The 20,334-nt window shown below is 46.7% G+C and overlaps 2 protein-coding genes across 4 annotated transcripts in view; one reads left to right on the forward strand and one right to left on the reverse strand.

The window, feature by feature from the left end:
* cers5 (ceramide synthase 5) overlaps positions 1-2,763 on the forward strand; it is a 146,298-nt gene extending 143,535 nt beyond the window's left edge. For all 3 annotated transcript variants that reach the window (XM_085972900.1, XM_085972901.1, XM_085972902.1), the window contains one exon: positions 2,410-2,763. Coding sequence is in view for 1 of the 3 variants with exons in the window: in XM_085972902.1 (XP_085829028.1) it covers positions 2,410-2,460 (51 nt within the window). In the remaining 2 variants the exon portion in view is untranslated. The remainder of the gene's footprint in view (positions 1-2,409) is intronic.
* Positions 2,764-4,874: 2,111 nt separating this feature from the next.
* Positions 4,875-15,016, reverse strand: cox14 (cytochrome c oxidase assembly factor COX14). The gene is made up of 2 exons (XM_085972907.1): positions 14,909-15,016; positions 4,875-5,224 (listed from the first exon to the last, which is right to left on the reverse strand). Exons 1-2 carry the CDS (start codon positions 15,012-15,014, stop codon positions 5,052-5,054), a joined length of 279 nt encoding a protein of 92 aa, XP_085829033.1. The 5' UTR covers positions 15,015-15,016; the 3' UTR covers positions 4,875-5,051.
* Between the last annotated feature and the right edge of the window lie 5,318 nt (positions 15,017-20,334).

Here is a 20,334-nt window from a genome sequence, read left to right on the forward strand (position 1 = left end):
TGTTGCTGAGTTGTACAAGGGAGGGGAGTGGTATTGCAGTAGCAGTCAGGTGATGCTATAATCTTCAGTGTGTCTTTCACTTTTTAGTACCCTTTCAGCCTCTATGGTTCTCATTGCATTCTTTGTATTTTTATTAAACTGCTGACTATTGTAAAAGTAAAATGTCTGAGCTTAAAGAAATAATTAAATCGGAGTTCTGCTAATCGAAGGGGACTGGGAGGGAAACCCAAGTCTGAATTAATACAAAAGCAAGATACTGCGGATGCTGGAAATCTGAAATAAGAACAGAAAATGCTGGAAATACTCAGCAGGTCAGGCAGCATCTGTGGAGAGAGAAACAGAGTTAACGTTTCAGCTCGATCAGGACTGGTCATCGACCTGAAATGTTAACTCTGTTTCTCTCTCCACAGATACTGCCTGACCACCTGAGTATTTCCAGCATTTTCTGTTTTTTATCCCAAGTCTGAATTATTGTCTTCCCTTCACTCTCGTAGTTTCGGACTTCACCTGAGCCACATTGCTTGAACTTTAGCCTCGTAACTCTCTGCCAACCATTTATTACCGTGTGTGTCTATTTATGTTTGAATACTAGGAAATTCCCATGACCTTCACTTCCACACTCATTCTCTGGAGGATTAGCAAGTTCACAGACATCAATGATGTCAGCAAGTGTATATAGGTGTGTTTTATGACCTACGCAGATGCATGTTGGTTATTGCATCACATGACTGATCAAGTATTATGAGGATATTTTTAAAGTTTACAGTGAGATACTGAGCTACTCACTGCATTGTATAGTCTAAAGTTTCCTCCGCACCCTTTGAACATGATGCCCTCGTCACTGGCATGATTGTGTGACAGAATATGTTCACTTTTATTCTTTAATTTTGGCAACTGTTACTACATGCCACTTGATTACCACTGTCTGGCTCCGCTGTCTGGTCAACTCACCCAGGGTGTGACTCCTGTTGGTTTTCCTTTAGCTTGTGGGGTTGGGAAGGGGGAAAAAAGTACCCCTTATATATTCTACAAAGTCATTGTTGTTCCAGGAATTCACTCGAGCCATTTTTTTAGTTCTGGGCATGACCCAGCACTTCTGCTATGCCACTCTTGTGCCTACACTGGCACAGATACCAATGTGAAGAGCCTGTAGACATCCAAGTCATTATTCTATGTATAATGAATTTGATTCGGGTAGACTACACTGACTCAGATGCTCGCTGTGTAATGCAACAAAATGTGTGCAGGCTAGAAAAGTTGGGATGGGGTTAAGACCAATGGATCCTCTGGCTGTGCTGGCGATCACAAATACAGTGGCGTTGATTTCAAAATTGCAAACTGGATAGAATTTTGAATAAAGTGACTTTGTCTATGTAACATTGCTTACTTTATTAAAAGCTTTGCAATTTCCATCATTCTATTGAATGGACTGATCTCTCTTTCTTTTTTTAATTTTTGGAATGCCACACCGGACCAGTCATGGAATGTGTAAAGTTATTTGAGAGATAACTGTACATGATGTGTAATATTTACCTCCTCTTGATAGTTTGTTATCATTCTGGCTGTGCTGTTTCATGGTAGTTAACTGTGGTTTAGCACTGAATAAACTTGCAGCAATTATGTTCTAATCGTTGATTCTTCAGTGCCGGTATTATGGCATCAATGACTCCCCACTAGAGTCTGCGGTGCCAGAAATTTAAAAAAAAAAACCAAATTGATCCAAAATGGAATGAACGAGTGAAATGTGCTGATTATGTCCTTTTCTTAAATAAAAAGCAACCCTAATGACTCAGTTGGTGACATTACTACCTGGTGTGGAACTGAGACACAGACCAGGAAGATCCCAGGTTCAATCACTGGGGGTGAGTTTGCTGATCTTATTAGTGGGGGGGGGGGGGGGCACTACAACTGGTGTCTTCTGGCCTACAAAGGAGACCGAGGAACACAGCCAGTGTTTCCACTTGACTGGTAACCTTTGAGCCCGGCTGGCAATTCCTGCGCGTGAGGAATGGCGACTTGTGTGAGGTACTGGAGGGTGGGTCCATTGTGTGAAACTGTACCCGAGCGAGAGTTGTCACCTTCTGGTGGTGGGGCGGGAGAAGAGACCAACACCCACCACCCTGGAGTCCTCAAAACAGACATCCTGGAGAATTTGCTTTTTATGGGGAGGTGCTAATTGTTGGGAGCATCAAGAAATCATCTTGTGGTGAGACTCCTGTCTTGCTGTTGGACAGTTTAAAGTGATTGACTATAATGGGTGCCTGAACTGATGCATGGGGGAATGCCAATGGGGCTTTGTCTTTCAAGATTGTTTTGTTGGATGAGGCACCCCCCTGTTTCGGTTTGTTTTCATGTTGAACTGTTATTACTGTAGAATGTTATGTTGCAGCTTGATTGTGCTTTTTTCAGACAAACCCTGCAGCGTTGTGGCTGAGTTTTTCAGTCCCGGCCAGGGACTAGATGGAAGATCGAGAGAGGCTCTGCCCCAGAAGGAGGCAACGCCGAGCCACAAACATCCCAGTGATTAGATCTGAGTGGCTTTAGCAACGGGAATGATTTAGGGGAGGAGGACAACCTTTAATTAATAATTACCAAAATAAACTTTGTCTTGCATTTTAAATCAATGCATCAAAATTTCTGTCAATACAGACTGTTTGCAGGATGACAAGCTGTGGATGTGTTAGTGGAGGTTCTTCTGTTTGTTCTTGTTAATTCAATGTGTTTTTTACTGGATACACTGCAATAAAGGTGTCATTAAATATTTTTAATGGAATTTCATTTCACCGTTGACTGAAGTGAAGGTGGCACAGACCCCAGCCTGCGATTCTGTATGTTTGAAAGCCCAGTTAATGTGAATCGAGACAGGTGTAGGTGCCCAAGCCTTTTAGAAGGAATATAAAGTCAGTTCAACTTCTAAAGAAAGACTTGCATTTTATGTAGCACCTTTCACGACCACTGGATGTTCCAAAGCGCTTTGCAGCCAATGAAGTACTTTTGAAGTGTAGTAATGTAGGAAACGCAGCAGCCAATTTGCCACAATGTGATAATGACCAGATAATCTGTTTTAGTGATGTTGATTGAGGGATAAATAGGACACCTGGGAGAACTCCCCTCATGATCTTCAAAATAGTGCCATAGGATCTTTTACATCCACCTGAGAGAGCAGATGGGGCTTCGGTTTAACATCTCCTCCGAAAGACAGCACCTCTAGACGGTGCAGCGCTCCCTCAGTACTGCACTGGAGTGTCAGTCTAGAGTTTTGTGCTCAAATCCCTTGGAGTGGGGACTTGAACCCACAACCTTCTGACTCCGAGGCAAGAGGGCTACCCACTGAGCCCCAGCTGACACTTGGCTTTCATGAACTTCTGTCATGAAATGTAATTTCAGAATCTAGCTCGCCCAAGCTCTGCAGTGGGTTGGACATTTAGGTAGATTTTGTGACCTGGACGACTGGCTGATTTTAATATAACATTTACTTTGAGGAAAAAAGCAAGTTTAGAAAATCTGCTCTAAGTTTTCAGTAACTGAAATCAGCAGGGGCTTTGGGCACATAGTGATGTGACGCTGCTTGTGCACATGACTCAACCTCAGGTTAGAGTCGTGCTTGTTGAGATTCAGTTTCTCTTTATTTTCTGTTCCACAGTTCAGGTCCTTTCCTCCCCCTCCGAGTGCTTTATATTAAAAAGTGAGTGGCAGCTTCAATAAATTCTGAAACCAGAAAATGCTGGCAACAGACAGGGCAGCCAGCATTATAAAGCAACAGGTTAATATTTTGGATGTGTACCCTTTTATCAGAACTAAAACTGAAAGGACTCACTGGGGCTATAATGAATATTTATTGAGGTATCAAAGGGTGACCTGGAGCCCACAGAACGGCGCACGAGCAAGGAATCTGCTTTGAGGGTGGGGAGATTTTTATCAAAAGGTTTATAGCCAATTACAAGCCTTGGTCTTTAACCTGCACATAAACGATTACTTGGACACTAATACTTCTGGAATCATTGAATAGTACAGCATAGGAGGCCCAGCGAGCCTGCGCTGGCTTTTTCGAAGGATATTTATCGAGATTTACAATTAATATTGTGCAGCTAGGTGAAATACACACCAGTGCCAATGTGTCTGTACATGAGCAGTAATACTCCAGATTTTGGAGCAGGCTACAATGCTGTATATTTTTGATTTTCAGTATGAGTAAATAGATCCCTGCTGCCACTGTCCTTGGCAATTACAGAAGCACAATCAGCAGGTTTGTTTTCCAGGCAAAATTCCTCTTCCACTGCCAGTCAGTGATCAAGGGAAAATCCAGACTGCCACACACACTACCTGCAGCACTGCCATTTGAGGTGGATAAGTGGTTTTTAACTAGAAAAAATATAAATTTATTGTGGCGGGCATAATCTCGTCACTTCACAATCCTCTCCAACTGCAATCTAGATCCTGTACAGATCAACAACCAGGCCTCTGTAAATGGGATTGTTCATCTTATCAGTTATTTAGGTGTTAAATGAACAAGTCTCGCTCTATCACACCAGCTGCTGAATTTACCTGCTTGGGCACCAGGGGGCAATTATTTTAAATTGTGATCTTGTTCCAGTCAAAACAAATTGGAGAGGGCGGGGGGGTGGAGGAGGAAAGAGGTAAGGGTAAAAGAAAGGACAGCCGATTGTGTGGTGGGGGCATGTATCTCAAACTAACAAACTACTCGGGTCATTCTTTTAAAAGAACATTTACGGAAATGTATTACCTTTTCAAGTGCAGGGAATCAAGGCTGCAATTCAGTATTCTGGTTAAAGAAACATTAGCCAGCTAAGCTATCAAAACTTAAATAAACTAATGACAAAAGATACACCACACAAAAAGCTCAAAGCAGAAAATAATTTTCAAACAAAACTATTTATCCACATCTTAATTTTCTAATGAATGGATTAAAAAAAAAACCAGTTGATTCACCAAAAGTCTGGTAGTTACATACTCAATGTTAAATATCATTCACTTTTGTTTGCCAGGGTAGGGATGGCCGTTAGTCCTTTATCATTTCACTGGCAAGACCTTCAGCCACTGGTTTGATCTTCAGCTGCTGCCTTTATGGCCCTTTTCTTCTGGAAGAAGCGGTACGCACGGACACTGCACAGATAACCACCGTATACCGTCAGTAACATCATTGATCCAGAGAACATCTTGTAACCCACGTCGGCCAGCCTCTTAGAGGACATCATTGTGACAGCTGAAACACAAATACACCAGTGATTTTGATTGGGGAAAAAATACGAGAAACAAACTGTTACCCATCTACTTGCCATGGCATATGCCAGTCCCTCATCAAGAGGGAGGTCGACTACTTTTTCAGGTGGGTAAGAGTTGCTGGTACATACTGCTTTGTTTTCCAATTGTCTGCTCCTTGCCAGGAATGCACTTCATCTGTACTGAATACCATAATGTCCCATGTGAGAGATTATGTGCACAAATCCACAGTGCACTGGTAAACCAACACACACGAGCCAGAGTGCGTGTCAAAAATGAATCTTGATTTTAATGACTGGCAGGAGATAAATGATTACAAGCACAAGACAAAACCAGGGCAGTCTGACTTCAACAATACCCATGCCCCGCCCCACCCTGCAGGTGCTGAATCTCACTGCTTCCCTGGAGGGGAAGGGGGAATGTGGAGACCCTCCATCACCTCACTAAAATGGCCATGAACCCAGACAGTGAGAGTGGGGAAAATCACAGCCACAGGGTACAGTGGCCTATTCTGTGCCCCTGTCACAGGCAAGGTACTGAGGCCAACTGCAGTGCCCCGGATCAGTGACTCCCGTCACAGGCAGGGTACTGAGGCCAACTGCAGTGCCCCGGATCAGTGACTCCCGTCACAGGCAGGGTACTGAGGCCAACTGCAGTGCCCCGGATCAGTGACTCCAGTCACAGGGAGGGTACTGAGGCCAACTGCAGTGCCCCGGATCAGTGACTCCCGTCACAGGCAGGGTACTGAGGCCAACTGCAGTGCCCCGGATCAGTGACTCCAGTCACAGGGAGGGTACTGAGGCCAACTGCAGTGCCCCGGATCAGTGACTCCCGTCACAGGCAGGGTACTGAGGCCGGAATCGCGGGCTGAGCGGCTGTATAAAGGCTCCAGAGACCCAGGTAAGGCCTCAGTGCGAGAATCGGCGGGCTGAGCGGCTGTATAAAGGCTCCAGAGACCCAGGTAAGGCCTCAGTGCAAGAATCGGCGGGAATCGCGGGCTGAGCGGCTGTATAAAGGCTCCAGAGACCCAGGTAAGGCCTCAGTGCGAGAATCGCGGGCTGAGCGGCTGTATAAAGGCTCCAGAGACCCAGGTAAGGCCTCAGTGCGAGAATCGGCGGGCTGAGCGGCTGTATAAAGGCTCCAGAGACCCAGGTAAGGCCTCAGTGCAAGAATCGGCGGGAATCGCGGGCTGAGCGGCTGTATAAAGGCTCCAGAGACCCAGGTAAGGCCTCAGTGCGAGAATCGCGGGCTGAGCGGCTGTATAAAGGCTCCAGAGACCCAGGTAAGGCCTCAGTGCGAGAATCGGCGGGCTGAGCGGCTGTATAAAGGCTCCAGAGACCCAGGTAAGGCCTCAGTGCAAGAATCGGCAGGAATCGCGGGCTGAGCGGCTGTATAAAGGCTCCAGAGACCCAGGTAAGGCCTCAGTGCGAGAATCGCGGGCTGAGCGGCTGTATAATGGCTCCAGAGACCCAGGTAAGGCCTCAGTGCGAGAATCGGCGGGCTGAGCGGCTGTATAAAGGCTCCAGAGACCCAGGTAAGGCCTCAGTGCAAGAATCGCGGGCTGAGCGGCTGTATAATGGCTCCAGAGACCCAGGTAAGGCCTCAGTGCAAGAATCGGCAGGAATCGTGGGCTGAGCGGCTGTATAAAGGCTCCAGAGACCCAGGTAAGGCCTCAGTGCGAGAATCGCGGGCTGAGCGGCTGTATAATGGCTCCAGAGACCCAGGTAAGGCCTCAGTGCAAGAATCGGCAGGAATCGTGGGCTGAGCGGCTGTATAAAGGCTCCAGAGACCCAGGTAAGGCGTACCAATCTCCAGTCTCGGACCTCAGAGGGAAGGAGAGAGGTAAAAAGTAATCCAAGTGTGACGTCACCAGAAAGCGGGTAAGTGATTGGTTGGTGAGTATTTCTCTCTTTTTTAAGCTTAAACTCTGTGGTTTATAGTTTCTAAGGTGCGAATCGGGGCAGAGGGTATTTAAGAATAATATTAATAAATTTAATTAATTACATAGAATGGGAGATCAGGTGATGTGTTGCTGCTGCAATATGTGGGAGCTGGTGGACACCATTGATGCTCACGGTGATCACATTTGCAGTAAGTGTTGGCTGCTCGAGGAATTCCGGCTCCGTGTTGAAGAGCTGGAGTCCAAGCTTCAAACACTGAGACACATCAGGGAGGGGGAGAGTTACCTGGACTCTGTGTATCAGGAGGTAGTCACACCAATTAGATTAATTAATTCAGATGTAGTCCGTGGCCAGGGTCAGGATGGTGTGACTAGAAGTGAGGCAGATACGGGGATCGAGGAGGTAGTGTTGGAGGAGCCGCAGCCCTTGCTCTTGTCCAACAGGTTTGAGGCTCTTACTCCCTGTGAGGATGGGAACGGGGACTGCGGGGAGGATGAGCAACCCGGCCACAGCACCGTCAAGTGGGGGGAGATAAAAGAAATGTAGTGGTAGGGGATAGTATTGTTAGGGGGATAGATAGAGTTCTTTGCAGCCGAGAGCGAGAGTCCCGAAGGTTGTGTTGCCTGCCCGGTGCCAGGGTTAAGGACATCTCCTCTGGGCTGGAGAGATACTTGGAGTGGGAGGGGGAGGATCCAGTTGTCGTGGTCCATGTTGGTACCAACGACATAGATAGGACAAGGAAAGAGGTTCTGCTGAGGGAGTTTGAGCAGCTAGGGGCCAAATTAAAAAGCAGAACCACAAGGGTAATAATCTCTGGATTACTACCTGAGCCACGTGCAAATTTGGCTAGGGTAAATAAAATTAGAGAGTTAAATGCGTGGCTCAAAGACTGGTGTGGGAGAAATGGGTTTTGCATCCTGGGACACTGGCATCAGTACTGGGACAGGAGAGAGCTGTTCCGTTGGGACGGACTTCACTTGGCCAGTGCTGGGACTAGAGTCCTGGCGAATCGAATAACTAGGGCTGTAGAAAGGGTTTTAAACTAATTAAGTGGGGGGGAAGTTTTAGGAGAGCGAAAAATAAAAATGACAGCGGAGAAGGCAATAGAGCAAGGTAGCAGTGGGGGAATTAAAAACCAGAGCGTGTCAGGAAGGGACAGAATGTATAATGATAAAGGTAAAGTAGTAAAAGCAGGAATAAATTGTCAGAAAACATATTTGAAAGTTCTTTATCTGAATGCACGCAGCATTCGTAACAAAATTGACGAGTTGACGGTACAAATAACTACACATGGGTATGATCTGGTGGCCATTACGGAAACATGGCTGCAAGATGATCATGACTGGGAACTAAACATACAAGGGTATTTGACAATTAGGAAGGACAGACAGGAAGGAAAGGGAGGTGGGGTTGCTATGTTAATCAAGGATGGAATCACTGCAATAGTCAGAAATGATATTGGGTCAAAGGATCAGGATAGTGAAATAGTTTGGGTGGAGATAAGGAATAATAAGGGGAAAAAGTCACTAGTGGGCGTAGTCTATAGGCCTCCTAACAGTTGCAACTCTGTTGGTCGGAGTATAAATCAGGAAATAGTTGGGGCTTGTAATAAGGGAACAGCTATAATCATGGGGGATTTTAACTTTCATATTGACTGGACTAATCAAATTGGGCATGGCAGCCTTGAGGAAGAGTTCATAGAGTGTATTAGGGACGGGTTCCTTGAGCAGTATGTAACTGAACCAACCAGGGGGCAGGCAATCTTAGATCTGGTCCTGTGTAATGAGACAGGATTAATAAAAAATGTCCTAGTAAAGGATCCCCTTGGAATGAGTGACCATAATATGGTTGAATTCCAAATTCAGTTTGAGGATGAGAGAGTTGGATCTCAAACCAGCGTACTGAGCTTAAATAAAGGAGACTATGAAGGTATGAGAGTAGAATTGACTAAAGTGGACTGGGAAAATTTGCTGGAGTTCTTTGAGGAAGTAACATATAGGGTGGATAAAGGGGAACCAGTGGACGTAGTGTATTTAGACTTCCAAAAGGCATTTGACAAGGTGCCACACAAAAGATTATTGCTTAAGATAAAAAAATCACGGGATTGGGGGTAATATTCTGGCATGGATAGAGGATTGGCTATCTAACAGAAGGCAGAGAGTTGGGATAAATGGTTCATTCTCAGACTGGCAATCAGTAACTAGTGGTGTTCCGCAGGGGTCAGTGCTGGGTCCCCAACTCTTTACAATCTATATTAACGATTTGGAGGAGGGGACCGAGTGTAACATATCAAAGTTTGCAGATGATACTAAGATGGGAGGGAAAGTAGTGAGTGAGGAGGACATAAAAAACCTGCAAGGGGACATAGACAGGCTAAGTAAGTGGGCAGAGATTTGGCAGATGGAATACAATACTGGAAAGTGTGAGGTTATGCACTTTGGCAGGAAAAATCGTAGAGCAAGTTATTATCTTAATGGCAAGAAACTGGAAAGTACTGAAGTACAAAGGGATCTGGGGGTCCTGGTGCACGAAACTCAAAAGGTTAGTATGCAGGTGCAGCAAGTGATTAAGAAGGCCAATGGAATGTTGGCTTTCATTGCTAGGGGGATAGAATATAAAAATAGGGAGATAGATGCTTCAGTTGTACAAGGTATTGGTGAGACCGCACCTGGAATACTGCGTACAGTTTTGGTGTCCATACTTAAGAAAGGACATACTTGCTCTCGAGTCAGTACAAAGAAGGTTCACTCGGTTAATCCTGGGGATGAGGGGATGGACATATGAGGAGAGGTTGAGTAGATTGGGACTCTACTCATTGGAGTTCAGAAGAATGAGAGGCGATCTTATTGAAACATATAAGATTGTGAAGGGGTTGGATCGGGTGGATGCGGGGAAGATGTTCCCGATGATGGGTGAAACTAGAACTAGGGGGCATAGTCTTAGAATAAGGGGCTGCTCTTTCAAAACTGAGATGAGGAGGAACTACTTCACTCAGAGGGTGGTAGGTCCATGGAATATGCTGCCCCCAAAAGCTGTAGAAGCTACATCATTACATAAATTTAAAACAGAAATAGACAGTTTCCTAGAAGTAAAGGGAATTAAGGGTTACGGGGAGCGGGCAGGAATTTGGACATGAGTCTAGGTTCGGAATGGTCATGGCCCTGTGGGTAGCGGAGCGGGCCCAGGGGCCGTGTAGCCTGATCCTGCTCCTATTTCGTGTGTCTAATTCTGTTAGATTCAGGAGATGGTTCTGTGATAGTGGATTGGCGGTTAGGATCAGATCAGCCATGATCTTATTGAATGGCGGAGCAGGCTCGAGGGACCGATTGGCCTACTCCTGCTCCTATTTCTTATGTTCTTAAAACAGATTAAAGTGTAAGACGGTACAAGAGCAGTGGTCTACATTCAAGGAGATATTTCACATCTTTCAAGATAAATATATTCCACTGAGGAAAAAGGGGAATAAAAGAAAAGATAGCCATCCGTGGCTTAGTAAAGTAATAAAGGATAGTATCCGACTGAAAACAAGGGCATATAAAGTAGCCAAATCTAGTGGGAGGATAGAAGATTGGGAAGCATTTAAAAGCCAGCAAACAATAACTAAAAGATTAATTAAGAAAGGGAAGATAGATTATGAAAGTAAACTAGCAAAAAATATAAAAACAGATAGCAAGAGTTTCTACAGCTATATAAAAAGAAAAAGGGTGGCTAAAGTGAACGTTGGTCCCTTAGAGGATGGGACCGGGAAACTAGTGGTGGGGAACATGGAGATAGCAAAGACGCTGAACAAATATTTTGTATCAGTCTTTACAGTGGAGGACACTAAAAATATCCCAACACTGGACAAACAGGGGGCAATGGGGGGGGGGGGGGGGGGCGGGGGGGAGCTAAACACGATTAAAATCACTAAGGAGATGGTACTCAGTAAAATAATGGGACTTAAGGCGGATAAATCCCCCGGACCTGATGGCCTACATCCTAGGGTCTTGAGAGAAGTGGCGGTAGGGATTGTGGATGCATTGGTGATTATTTTCCAGAACTCCCTGGACTCAGGAAAGGTCCCGGCAGATTGGAAAACTGCTAATGTAACACCCTTATTTAAGAAGGGAAGTAGACAAAAAGCTGGAAACTATAGACCAGTTAGCCTAACATCTGTGGTTGGCAAAATGTTGGAGTCCGTTATTAAGGAAACAGTAACAGAGCATTTGGATAAACATAATTTAATAGGACAGAGTCAGCATGGTTTTATGAAGGGGAAGTCACGTTTGACAAATTTGCTCGAATTCTTTGAGGACGTAACATACAGGGTGGATAAAGGGGAACCAGTGGATGTAGTGTATTTGGACTTCCAAAAGGCATTTGACAAGGTTCCACACAAAAGATTACTGATCAAGATAAGAAATCACGGGATTGGGGGTAATATACTGGCATGGGTGGAAGATTGGCTATCTAACAGAAAACAAAGAGTTGGGATAAATGGTTCATTCTCGGGCTGGCAATCAGTAACTAGTGGTGTTCCGCAGGGGTCAGTGCTGGGACCCCAACTCTTTACAATCTATATTAACGATTTGGAGGAAGGGACCGAGTGCAACATATCCAAGTTTGCCGACGATACAAAGATGGGAGGGAAAGCAGTGAGTGAGGAGGACATAAAAAACCTGCAAAAGGACATAGACAGGCTAAGTGAGTGGGCAGAGATTTGGCAGATGCAATATAATGTTGGAAAGTGTGAGGTTATGCACTTTGGCAGAAAAAAATCAAAGAGCAAGTTATTATCTAAATGGAGAGAAACTGCAAAGTGCTACAGTACAAAGGGATCTGGGGGTCCTGGTGCATGAAACACAAAAAGTTAGTATGCAGGTGCAGCAGGTGATCAGGAAGGCCAATGGAATCTTGGCTTTTATTGCGAGGGGGATGGAGTATAAAAGCAGGGAAGTCTTGCTGCAGTTATACAGGGTATTGGTGAGGCCACACCTGGAATACTGCGTGCAGTTTTGGTTTCCATATTTAAGCAAAGATATACTTGCTCTCGAGGCGGTTCAGAGAAGGTTCACTCGGTTGATTCCGGAGATGAGGGGGTTGACGTATGAGGAAAGGTTGAGTAGGTTGGGACTCTACTCATTGGAGTTCAGAAGAATGAGAGGCGATCTTATCGAAACATATAAAATTGTGAGGGGGCTTGATCGGGTGGATGCGGTGAGGATGTTTCCACTGCTGGGTGAGACTAGAACTAGGGGGCATAATCTAAGAATAAGGGGCTGCCCTTTCAAAACTGAGGAGGAGGAGAAACTTCTTCACTCAGAGGGTAGTAAATCTATGGAATTTGCTACCCCAGAGAGCTGCGGAAGCTGCAACATTAAATAAATTTAAAATGGAGATAGACAGTTTCCTAGCAGATAAGGGAATTAGGGGTTACGGGGAGAGGGCAGGGAAGTGGACGCGAGTCTAGATTCGGATCAGCCATGATCCTATTGAATGGCGGAGCAGGCCCGAGGGGCCGTATGGCCTACTCCTGCTCCTACTTCTTATGTTCTTATGTAACTGCAGTGCCCCGGATCAGTGACTCCCGTCACAGGCAGGGTACTGAGGCCAACTGCAGTGCCCCGGATCAGTGACTCCCATCACAGGCAGGGTACTGAGGCCAACTGCAGGGCCCCGGATCAGTGACTCCCGTCACAGGCAGGGTACTGAGGCCAACTGCAGGGCCCCGAATCAGTGACTCCCGTCACAGGCAGGGTACTGAGGCCAACTGCAGGGCCCCGAATCAGTGACTCCCGTCACAGGCAGGGTACTGAGGCCAACTGCAGGGCCCCGGATCAGTGACTCCCGTCACAGGCAGGGTACTGAGGCCAACTGCAGGGCCCCGAATCAGTGACTCCCGTCACAGGAAGGGTACTGAGGCCAACTGCAGTGGCCCCAGATCAGTGACTCCCGTCACAGGAAGGGTACTGAGGCCAACTGCCGTGCCCCGGATCAGTGACTCCCGTCACAGGCAGGGTACTGAGGCCAAGTGCAGGGCCCCAGATCAGCGACCCCCTCACAGGCAGGGTACTGAGGCCAACTGCAGTGTCCCGGATCATTGAACCCCGTCACAGGCAGGGTACTGAGGCCAAGTGCACTGCCCCAGATCAGCGACCCCCTCACAGGCAGGGTACTGAGGCCAACTGCAGTGTCCCGGATCATTGAACCCCGTCACAGGCAGGGTAGTGAGGCCAAGTGCACTGGCCCGGATCAGTGAACCCCGTCACATGCAGGGTACTGAGGCCAAGTGCACTGGCCCAGATCAGTGAACCCCGTCACAGGCAAGGTACTGAGGCCAAGTGCACTGGCCCGGATCAGTGAACCCCGTCACAGGCAGGGTACTGAGGCCAAGTGCACTGGCCCGGATCAGTGACTCCCGTCACAGGCAGGGTACTGAGGCCAAGTGCAGAGGCCCGGATCAGCGACCCCGTCACAGGCAGGGTACTGAGGCCAAGTGCAGTGACCCGGATCATTGACCCCTGTCACAGGCAGGGTACTGAGGCCAAGTGCACTGGCCCGGATCAGTGAACCCCGTCACAGGCAGGGTACTGAGGCCAAGTGCACTGGCCCGGATCAGTGAACCCCGTCACAGGCAGGGTACTGAGGCCAAGTGCAGTGACCCGGATCAGTGAACCCCGTCACAGGCAGGGTACTGAGGCCAAGTGCACTGGCCCGGATCAGTGAACCCCGTCACAGGCAGGGTACTGAGGCCAAGTGCAGTGACCCGGATCAGCGACCCCGTCACAGGCAGGGTACTGAGGCCAACTGCAGTGTCCCGGATCATTGACCCCTGTCACAGGCAGGGTACTGAGGCCAAGTGCACTGGCCCAGATCAGTGAACCCCGTCACAGGCAGGGTACTGAGGCCAAGTGCAGTGACCCGGATCAGTGAACCCCGTCACAGGCAGGGTACTGAGGCCAAGTGCAGTGACCCGGATCAGTGAACCCCGTCACAGGCAGGGTACTGAGGCTGAGGCCAAGTGCAGAGGCCCGGATCAGCGACCCCGTCACAGGCAGGGTACTGAGGCCAAGTGCACTGGCCCGGAACAGTGAACCCCGTCACAGGCAGGGTACTGAGGCCAAGTGCAGTGACCCGGATCATTGACCCCCGTCACAGGCAGGGTACTGAGGCCAAGTGCAGTGACCCGGATCAGTGAACCCCGTCACAGGCAGGGTACTGAGGCCAAGTGCACTGGCCCGGATCAGTGAACCCCGTCACAGGCAGGGTACTGAGTCCAAGTGCAGTAGCCCGGATCAGTGACTCCCGTCACAGGCAGGGTACTGAGGCCAAGTGCAGTGACCCGGATCATTGACCCCTGTCACAGGCAGGGTACTGAGGCCAAGTGCAGTAGCCCGGATCAGTGACTCCCGTCACAGGCAGGGTACTGAGGCCAAGGGCAGTGACCCGGATCATTGACCCCCGTCACAGGCCCGGGACAGAAGCCGAACCTCTCCCGGGCTGGTGGGGGACCAGCGGAGCCGCCACTGCGGGACATTGAAGTTGTTTGACCGGCGCACAATCACCGAGAGCCCCAAGGCCAAGGCCCCGGAACCGAGACAGAGTCAACCCGATCCAACCGAGGCCAAGGTTACTGAGTCCGAGTCCAGGCCCGACTGCTGGAGTCCCGGCCTCAGGCCCCGGCACTGACCGAGCTCGAAGGCCGCGATTCCCGGGGTCGGTGAGACAAAGAACGAGCGGACACTGGGGTTAAACCGGCGGCTGCGGCTTGTTTCCCGAGAACTTACCGCGTTTCTGAAGGAAAATCCTGCGGAATCTGCGCCAGATTCTTGAGAGAGGAAATAAAATGGAGAGCGCGAGAGGTGAAAGGTCAGAGCGCTTTAACATTAACATTAATATTAACCCTCTCGCCACAGAATCTGCGGAGTCTTTCCAGCATTTTCTGTTACTATTCCAGATTTCCAGCATTTTCTGTTTATTTTCCAGATTTCCTGCATTTTCTTTCCAGCATTTTCTGTTACTATTCCAGATTTCCAGCATTTTCTGTTTATTTTCCAGATTTCCAGCATTTTCTGATTATTTTCCAGATTTCCAGCATTTTCTGTTTATTTTCCAGATTTCCAGCATTTTCTGTTAATTTTCCAGATTTCCAGCATTTTCTGTTAATTTTCCAGATTTCCAGCATTTTCTGTTTATTTTCCAGATTTCCAGCATTTTCTGTTAATACTCCAGATTTCCAGCATTTTCTTTCCAGCATTTTCTGTTAATCCAGATTTCCAGCATTTTCTGTTCATATTCCAGATTTCCAGCATTTTCTTTCCAGCATTTTCTGTTTTTCCAGATTTCCAGCATTTCCTTTCCAGCATTTTCTGTTAATACTCCAGATTTCCAGCATTTTCTGTTAATACTCCAGATTTCCAGCATTTTCTTTCCAGCATTTTCTGTTAATACTCCAGATTTCCAGCATTTTCTGTTAATACTCCAGATTTCCAGCATTTTCTGTTAATACTCCAGATTTCCAGCATTTTCTGTTAATACTCCAGATTTCCAGCATTTTCTGTTAATACTCCAGATTGCCAGCATTTTCTTTCCAGCATTTTGTTTTTCCAGATTTCCAGCATTTTCTGTTAATACTCCAGATTGCCAGCATTTTCTGTTAATATTCCAGATTTCCAGTATCCGCAGTGTTTTGCCTTTTTCTAGACCAAGGACTGGCCCGCCTCTCCGAGTGCTCACTGTCGCTGGTCTTGCTGTGCTCCCGGTCCCGGTTTGAAAAGTGCAGAATAACAAGACTTTGTATAGAAGGATATGGTGCTAAACCAGCATGGGCCTGAGGGGCCGAAAGGCCTGTTTCTGTGCTGTAAAGACTATGTAATTGTCTCTTCCATTCTGATGCAGCTAACCTATATATTGTGAACTAGTTGTAATCTGTTAACTGTTTAATGTTGCTTGTGCAGTAACAACTGGCGTTGCCTGGGACGTTTTACGACGTTAAAGGTGCTATATAAATGCAAGTTGTTGCCTTCAGCTATGTCAGATCACACTACTAAAGGTAATAATCCTGAACTGCAGTTTCACATCTCTGAAAAATAAAGCTTTTCTTTTTATGATCAATAGTTTTAAAGGAGTAGATTTTAAGCACTTTTTAATCAACTTACTTCCTATGCTAATGTTCAAAAATGAATCTAAATTTTTCCATTTGCCAAGGCCTGTCATCAGTCATGGTTCTCTGGGCTGCTGCCAATGACTGACTAGTCCAGTACCTTTCTAACAAACCCGTGAGGGGATCATTAGGGTTTGACCTAATGGGCTCTAATAAGGACCCATGGAGGTTGGAAAAGCTGGCGGAGTGTGCTGCACAGATTGAAAGTTTTAATGAACTAGTTCAGTGGGAAGAAATAGACTCCACATTGTGCCACTTAGTTAAAGGTTGGGCAGTAGGTATGGACGGTGTTCAAGTCCGATTCCTAAAAGTTGCTCTAGACGAACAGTACAGGGAATCGACTCACTTCGGAGTCGCCCCTCTGAAGAATAGGATTCTGTTTGAGGCACGCATACCCTCAGTGTTCCAGAGTGCAGTTATGATTTCCATCCACAAAAAAGGGGATAGGAGCAGGAGTAGGCCATTCGGCCCCTCGAGCCTGCTCTGCCATTCAATGAGATCATGGCTGATCATCCAAATTCAGTACCCTGTCCCTGCCTTCTCCCCATATCCCTTGATCCCTTTAGCCTTAAGAAATATATCTAACTCCTTCTTGAATATATTTAATGTATTGGCCTCTACTGCCTTCTGTGGTAGAGAATTCCACAGGTTCACCACTCTCTGGGTGAAGAAATTCCTCCTCATCTCTGTCCTAAATGGCTTACCCCTTATCCTTAGACTGTGACCCCTGGTTCTGGACTCCCCCGCCATCGGGAACATCCTTCCTGCATCTAGTCTGTCTAGTCCTGTTAGAATTTTATAAGTTTCAATGAGTTCCCCTCTCATTCTTCTAAACTCCAGCGAGTATAAGCCCAATCGACCCAATCTCTCCTCATACGTCATTCCTGCCATCCCAGGTATCAGTCTCGCGAATCTTCGCTGCACTCCCTCCATGGCAAGAACATCTTTCCTCAGATTAGGTGACCAAAACTGCACACAATACTCAAGGTGTGGTCTCACCAAGGCCCTGTACAACTGCAGCAAGACATCCTTGTTCCTGTACTCGAACCCTCTCGCTACGAAGGCCAACATACCATTTGCCGCCTTAACCGCCTGCTGCACCTGCATGCTTACCTTCAGTGACTGGTGCACAAGGACACCCAGGTCTCGTTGCACGTCCCCTTCTCCCAATCTATTGCTGGTCAGATAACAATCTGCCTTCCTGTTTTTGCCACCAAAGTGGATAACCTCGCATTTATCCACATTATACTGCATCTGCCATACATCTGCCCAATCACCCAATCTGTCCAAATCATCCTGGAGTTTCTCGGCATCCTCCTCACAGCACATACGCCCACCCAGCTTTGTGTCGTCTGCAAACTTGGAGATATTACATCTAGTTCCCTCGTCTAGATCATTAATATATATTGTGAATAGCTGGGGTCCTAGCACCGATCTCTGCGGTACCCCACTAGTCACTGCCTGCCACTCGGAAAAAGAGCCGTTTATTCCAACTCTTTGCTTCCTGTCTGCCAGCCAGTTCCCTATCCTAGTCAGTATCTTGCCCCTAATCCCATGTGCTTTAACTTTACACGCTAATCTCTTATGCGGGACCTTATCGAAAGCCTTCTGAAAGTCCAAATACACCACATCCACTGGTTCTCCCTTATCTATTCTACCAGTTACATCCTCAAAAAATTCCAGTAGATTAGTCAAGCACGATTTACCTTTTGTAAATCCATGTTGACTTTGTCCGATCCTGTCACTGTTTTCCAAGTGCTCTGCTATTACATCCTTTATAATGGACTATAGCATTTTCCCCACTACCGATGTCTGTAATTCCCCGTTTTCTCTCTACCATCTTTTTTGAATAGTGTGGGTAACATTAGCTACCCTCCAATCCATGGGAACTGTTCCAGAATCTATAGAATTTTGGAAGATGACCAGCAATGCATCTACTATTTCTAGGGCCACTTCCTTAAGTACCCTAGGATGTAGATTATCAGGCCCTGGGGATTTATCGGCCTTCAATCCCATCAATTTCCTTAATACCATTTCCCTACAAATACTGATTTCATTCAGTTCCTCCCTCTCATTAGACCCTATGTTCCCTGACATCTCTGGGAGGTTATTTGTGACCTCCTTTGTGAAGACAGAACCAAAGTATGTATTTAATTGGTCCGCCATTTCTTTGTTCCCCATTATAAATTCCCCTGATTCTGACTGCAAATGACCTACGCTTGACTTCACCAATCGTTTTCGCTTCACATATCTATAGAAGCTTTTACAGTCAGTTTTTATGTTCCCTGCAAGCTTACTCTCATACTCTATTTCCTCCCTCTTAATTAATCCCTTTGTCCTCCTTTGCTGAATCCTAAACTGCTCCCAATCCTTAGGTTTGCTGCTTTTTCTGGCCAATTTATATGTCCTCTCCTTGGATCTTATGCTGTCCCTAATTTCCCTTGTTAGCCATGGTTGAGTCACCTTTTTTGTTTTATTTTTATGCCAAACAGGGATGAACAAATTCTGTAGCTCATCCATGTGATCTTTAAATGTTTGCCATTGCCTATCCACCGTCAACCCTTTAAGTAATCCATCCTACCCAACTCGCGCCTCATACCATCGTAGTTTCCTTTATTTAAATTCAGGACCCTAGTCTCTGAGTCAAATACTTCACTCTCCATCTTAATGAAGAATTCGATCATATTATGATCGCTCCGCCCCAAGGGGCCTTGCACAACAAGATTGCTAATTATTCCTTTCTCATTACATCATTACAGCTATTCACAATATATATTAATGATGATCTGGACGAGGGAACTAGATGTAATATCTCCAAGTTTGCAGATGACACAAAGCTGGGTGGGCGTGTGTGCTGTGAGGAGGATGCCGAGAAACTCCAGTATGATTTGGACAGGTTGGGTGATTGGGCAGAAGCATGGCAGATGCAATATAACGTGGATAAATGCGAGGTTATCCACTTTGGTGTCAAAAACAGGAAGGCAGATTATTATCTAAATGGCAATAGATTGGGAGAAGGGGAAGTGCAACGAGACCTGGGTGTCATTGTGCACCAGTCGCTGAAAGTAAGCATGCAGGTGCAGCAGGCGGTTAAGAAGGCAAATGGTATGTTGGCCTTCGTAGCGAGAGGATTTGAGTACAGGAACAAGGATGTCTTGCTGCAGTTGTACAGGGCCTTGGTGAGGCCACACCTTGAGTATTGTGTGCAGTTTTGGTCGCCTTATCTGAGGAAGGATGTTCTTGCCATGGAAGGAGTTCAGCGAAGATTCACCAGGCTGATACCTGGGATGGCAGGAATGACCTATGAGGAGAGATTGGGACGATTGGGCTTGTACTCGCTGGAGTTTAGAAGAATGAGAGGGGATCTCATCGAAACTTATAAAATTCTAACAGGACTGGACAGACTAGATGCAGGATGTTCCCAATGGTCGGGGAGTCCAGAACCAGGGGTCACAGTCTAAGGATAAGGGGTAAGCCATTTAGGACAGAGATGAGGAGGAATTTCTTCACCCAGAGAGTGGTGAACCTGTGGAATTCTCTACCACAGAAGGCAGCAGAGGCCAATTCATTAAATATATTCAAGAAGGAGTTGGATATATTTCTTAAGGCTAAAGGGATCAAAGGATATGGAGAGAAGGCAGGAACAGGGTACTGAATTTGGATGATCAGCCATGATCGCATTGAATGGCGGAGCAGGCTCGAGGGGCCGAATGGCCTACTCCTGCTCCTATCTTCTATGTTTACATAATACCCAGTCTAAGATGGCCTGATCTCTAGTTGGTTCCTCGACATATTGGTCCAGGAAACCATCCCGTATACACTCCAGGAATTCCTCCTCCACAGTATTGTTACTAATTTGGTTAGCCCAATCTATATGTAGTAAATTAAAGTCACCCATGATAACTGCTATGCCCTTATTGCACGTGTCTCTAATTTCCCATTTAATGCCATCCCCAACCTCGGCATTACAGTTTGGGGGTCTGTATACAACTCCCACGAACGTTTTCTGCCCCTTGGTATTTCTCAGCTCTACCCATACAGCTTCCACAT

This window comes from Somniosus microcephalus, chromosome 33, assembly GCF_052327205.1.
Source record: "Somniosus microcephalus isolate GS21.2 chromosome 33, FLI_Smic_1.0, whole genome shotgun sequence".
NCBI lineage: Eukaryota > Metazoa > Chordata > Chondrichthyes > Squaliformes > Somniosidae > Somniosus > Somniosus microcephalus.